Source organism: Juglans regia, chromosome 15, assembly GCF_001411555.2.
Source record: "Juglans regia cultivar Chandler chromosome 15, Walnut 2.0, whole genome shotgun sequence".
Classification (NCBI taxonomy): Eukaryota; Viridiplantae; Streptophyta; class Magnoliopsida; order Fagales; family Juglandaceae; genus Juglans; species Juglans regia.
The window spans coordinates 2,576,349-2,581,560 of record NC_049915.1 but is presented as its reverse complement, the minus strand read 5'-3'; the positions used below and the strand labels follow the sequence as shown (position 1 = coordinate 2,581,560).

The following is a 5,212-nucleotide window of genomic DNA, read 5'->3' as shown; positions in this document are numbered from 1 at the left end:
CTGAAGTGGTTCATAGTCAATAACGTGCGTCGGGTCGGGAATATATTTCCTCAGCATGGAAATATGAAATACATTATGCACTCCCGCAAGTGCCGGTGGAAGTGCTACTCTATAAGCCACTGGTCCAATCCGGTCAAGAATCTCAAATGGCCCAATATATCTTGGGCTCAACTTGCCCTTCTTTCCAAATCTCATAATTCCTTTCGTAGGTGCTATTCTCAAAAATACTTTGTCTCCCACCTCAAACTCCAATTGGCGGCGACGCTTGTCTGCATAACTCTTTTGTCGGCTTTGAGCTGCTTTCATTCTTGCCCGAACGATATCTATCTTCTCTGTAGTCTGCTGAATAATCTCTGGTCCCAAAAGTTTCCTTTCACCTACTTCATCCCAATACAATGGAGATCTACACCTCCTACCATACAAAACCTCATAGGGTGCCATTCCAATGCTAGCCTGGAAACTATTATTATAAGCAAACTCAACCAACGGTAAATGGTGCATCCAAGTTCCCTTAAAATCCATCACACATGCCCTCAACATGTCCTCCAAGATTTGAATAGTTCTTTCTGACTGTCCGTCTGTCTGAGGGTGAAATGCAGTACTGAAATTTAACTTAGTACCCATTGCTTCCTGTAAGCTTTGCCAGAACTTGGAAGTGAAACGAGGGTCTCTATCTGACACAATGGATACCGGTACCCCATGCAACCTCACTATTTCCCGCACATACAATTCAGCTAGTTTGTCCAATTTATAAGAAACTTTAATAGGCACAAAATGAGCAGTTTTTGTTAGGCGATCCACGATCACCCATATAGCATCTTGTCCGCTCAATGCCCTCGGTAGGCCCGTCACAAAGTCCATGGAGATATGCTCCCACTTCCACTCTGGGATCTGGAGTGGTTGTAGTAATCCGGCTGGTCTCTGATGCTCCGCCTTCACCTGTTGGCAAGTTAGGCATTGTTCTACAAATTTAGCAATTTCTCTTTTCATACCATTCCACCAAAAAGACTCTCTCAAGTCCCGATACATTTTGGTACTCCCTGGGTGAACTGTGTATAAAGAACGGTGTGCTTCTTCAAGAATTACTCTTTTCAGTTCTTCATTAGCTGGCACGCATAATCTACCTCTAAATCTTAAAACTCCATCTTCGGAAACGCTAAAGTCAGATCTGTCCCCGTTCCCGACTTCTTCCACTAGTTTCACCAACCCTAAATCCACCTTCTGAGCAGCTTTGATTCTATCTAATAAGGTTGGTTGAACTATCAAATTGGCCAAGAAGGTACTTGTATCACTAGTGATAACCTCAATACCGGCTCTTTCTAGGTCCATTAACAACCTATGTTGAGTGGTGAGGGCTGCAACTGCTGGTCCCACCGACTTCCTACTCAAGGCGTCGGCTACAACATTAGCTTTGCCTGGGTGATAGTTGATGGTGCAGTCATAATCCTTGATCAACTCGAGCCATCTCCTCTGCCTCATATTTAATTCTTTTTGGGTGAAGAAATATTTCAAACTCTTGTGATCCGTGTAAATCTCACACTTTTCCCCATACAGATAGTGTCTCCAAATCTTAAGTGCAAAAATGACGGCTGCAAGCTCCAGATCATGCGTGGGATAATTCTGCTCGTACGCTTTCAGTTGGCGTGAGGCATATGCAATAACCTTCCCATGTTGCATCAGCACGCACCCCAAACCAAGCCTTGACGCGTCGCTATAAACTACAAATCCCCCTCTAGCCGTGGGAACTGCTAATACCGGAGTCGTCACTAATCTCCGTTTCAACTCCTGAAAGCTTTCTTCGCACTTTGTTGTCCATTCAAACTTATTATTTTTCTTGGTGAGTGCTGTGAGAGGAACTGCTATCTTGGCGAAACTGTCAATGAATCGACGGTAATAACCCGCCAATCCCAAGAAACTTCTAACCTCATGCACATTCTTCGGCGTCGGCCAATTAACCACTGCTTCTACTTTTCCCGGGTCCACTGAAATGCCATCTTTCGAAACTACATGCCCCAGAAATGCGATTGAATCAAGCCAAAATTCACACTTCTTCAATTTAGCAAACAACTTTTTATCTCTGAGTGTCCCAAGTACCAGCCTCAAATGTTCCTCATGCTCGGGTTTGCCCTTGGAGTAAACCAATATGTCATCAATAAAAACAACTACAAACTTATCCAAAAATTCATGTAACACCCTGTTCATCAAATCCATAAATACTGCTGGGGCATTAGTCAGGCCAAAAGGCATGACCAAAAACTCATAATGGCCATAACGAGTCCTAAACGCCGTCTTAGCTACGTCCTCTGCTCTGATCTTCAATTGATGGTAACCCGATCGAAGATCAATCTTTGAAAATACCTGAGCGCCCTGGAGCTGATCAAACAGATCATCTATACGGGGTAGCGAGTACTTATTCTTTATGGTCACACGATTGAGTTCCCTGTAGTCAATACACATCCTCATCGATCCATCCTTCTTCTTCACAAAGAGGACTGGAGCTCCCCAAGGTGATACACTGGGCCTGATAAAACCCTTATCCAACAGGTCTTGCAATTGTTCCTTGAGTTCCACTAACTCCGACGGTGCCATTCGATAAGGTGCTTTTGAAAGGGGTGCCGTGCCTGGAGCTAGTTCAATAGTAAACTCCACTTCCCGCTCGGGCGGGAGTCCAGGTAAATCTTCTGGGAAAACCTCTGGATATTCTCTCACCACAGGTATCTGCTCTAAGTTCAACTCCTCTTTTGGTACTTCTACCACGCAGGTTAAGAATCCCTGACAACCATCTCGTAACAATTTCCCAACTTGAACGGCAGATATGATGGGTGGATGCATCCTCACTTTTGAACCTGAGAATCGAAATTCACTTTCTTTTGGGGGCCTAAATATCACTTCCTTTTTAAAACAGTCTATGCTGGCGTGGTAGCAAGCCAGCCAATCCATACCCAAGATTACATCAAACCCAAACATGTTAAACACTATCAAATCTGCTGGCATCAATCTTCCCTCAATTGATAAAGGACACCCTGGTAGGAACTTGTCACAGACTACCGAATTTCCTGTTGGGGTCGCAACCACCAACTTGGACTTTAACTCTTCAGTTTCTAAGGTGCAAAATCGAGCATAGGTCATGGAAACAAACGAATGTGTCGCTCCCGAATCAAATAGTACAGTGGCATTTTTAGAAAACAAAGAAATAGTACCTGTGGTCATAATCAACATCATTCATGAACTAAAATTTTTAAGTCTTAATCGTAATCCACAAATCAATATCTTAAAAACATAACCAAGAAGTCATACCCGTGATCACATCATTCCTATCCTCCGCCTCTCCAGGTGTCAGAGCAAAAACCCTTGCAGGTGCAGTAGTACGCTGCATGTTGCCTCGCGCTGTCCCTTCTGTTCTAGGTGGTGGTGGGGGCCTGCTGTTATCCAATCGTAGAGGGCAGTCCCTGAGATAATGGCCCGATCTGCCACAACGGTAGCATAGTCCCGCTTCCTTCCTGCATACTCCAGTATGCACTCGGTTGCAAGTTCTACATTGATACGCTTGATGGGTGCCCTGAACCATTCTTTTTCCTGAGCTACTACCTTCATTTCTCTTTTTCCACGCTCCTTGGTCCATACCAAAATGAGGCCCCGAAGAAATAGTCCTCTTCTTCTGATCGTGCAATGCAGCGCTCCTTTGAAGGCTTCGCTCAAAAACTGTGGCCTTATCTACCAATTCTGAGAAATTTCGAATCTGGAAGCCCACTACTCGCTCATAAAGTTTTTCATTCAGCCCTTGTTCGAATTTACGCGCTTTCTTTTCTTCGTCAGGAATCAGATACGCAGCAAAACGAGATAATTCAATGAATCTAGCTGCATATTGGTGCACCGTCATGGATCCCTGCACCAGAGTGGCAAATTCCATTGCCTTGTCCTCTCGAGCCGAGCTTGGGAAAAATCGCTCAAGAAAAATCTGCTTAAAATGTGGCCAACTGACTATTTCTGTTCCCCCTGCTTCTCGGATAGTTCTTTCTGAGATCCACCATCTTTTTGCCTCACCGGTCAGTTTGAAAGTTGCATATGCCACCTTTTGTTCATCTGTGCAGGTTAACACCCGCAATATCTCTTCAATATCTTGCACCCAATCTTCAGCTAAGGTGGGTTCGCCTTTGCCATCAAATGAAGGGGGTGCATCCGATTGAACTGTTCTATGTTACCACCTCCTTCATTAGAGTTGCGTTGGCGACCTACGGGATTTTGCGCGAGATCGTCTATTAACTGATGAGCTGCTGCTCGTAGTACTTCAGAAGCACTCGGGTTTGCTCCCCTTTCATTCTCGTTCACGTTCAAGTCCGACATACTTCGTTCGCGACGACGAGGTGGCATCCTGTAATAAAGAGAAAAGAAGTACGCGCAACAGTAGTAATGATTAAACTCCAAAGTCTAAAACTTTAACGCCATCAAATCTATTTAATAAAAGTCTCCAAAATCAAACCAAACCACAAACAACATGAATTCCACTCATAGACCTACAAAATCCTACACATCAAAGTCATTCCTAAAGTTCGTAAAATTTAAGACCTCGAATACCTATGATATTCTTCCTCATAACCCACTCCACCATCACATCCAATCTGAAAATGATTTCTTAAAGCCTATCTATACTCCATGATCTTACGCTCTATAGTCTGCAGAACCTCAAACCTGGCTCTGATACCAACTGTAACGCCCCGTACCCGAGGGTCCGGAGAGTTAACTCATGTCACTAACAAACCTGTCTCTTCCAGCACTTAAAACTCCAAGGACTTCATGTTTAGCACACAATTCATATTTTTCCAAATAGCCATAACAAAACTCCATAAGTTATCATTACAAAACATAAACCAAAAGGGGTCCACAATCTCCCAATAACCTCAAAAATATAACAATACACCTTTAGGTATCAATAGGTTCAAACAACGTAAAGTACTTCAAATGCTCAAGTTAAATCCATCTACTAACAATGGTACTCTAGAGTACCCAATCCTTCCATCCATATCTAGCCAGCTTCAATTCTATTCCCGACCCCCAGCTGGGAAATCAATATCATCTGAAAATATATGAAGATAAGGGGGGTGAGTTATCAACAACTCAGTAAGCAGAGAACATATACTAGCATGTAAACATGAGCCTTTTCAGAAAGTTCAATATGCCGAAATAAAACATTTTATTTTTATATGCAGATCTC

At 43.4% G+C, this 5,212-nt stretch overlaps 1 protein-coding gene across 1 annotated transcript; it reads right to left on the bottom strand.

Annotated features, from left to right (window-relative positions):
• Nucleotides 1–3,271: 3,271 nt before the first annotated feature.
• On the bottom strand, nt 3,272–4,344 carry LOC108999725. The gene is made up of 2 exons (XM_035686059.1): nt 4,203–4,344; nt 3,272–4,083 (listed from the first exon to the last, which is right to left on the bottom strand). Exons 1-2 carry the CDS (start codon nt 4,342–4,344, stop codon nt 3,272–3,274), a joined length of 954 nt encoding a protein of 317 aa, XP_035541952.1.
• Between the last annotated feature and the right edge of the window lie 868 nt (nt 4,345–5,212).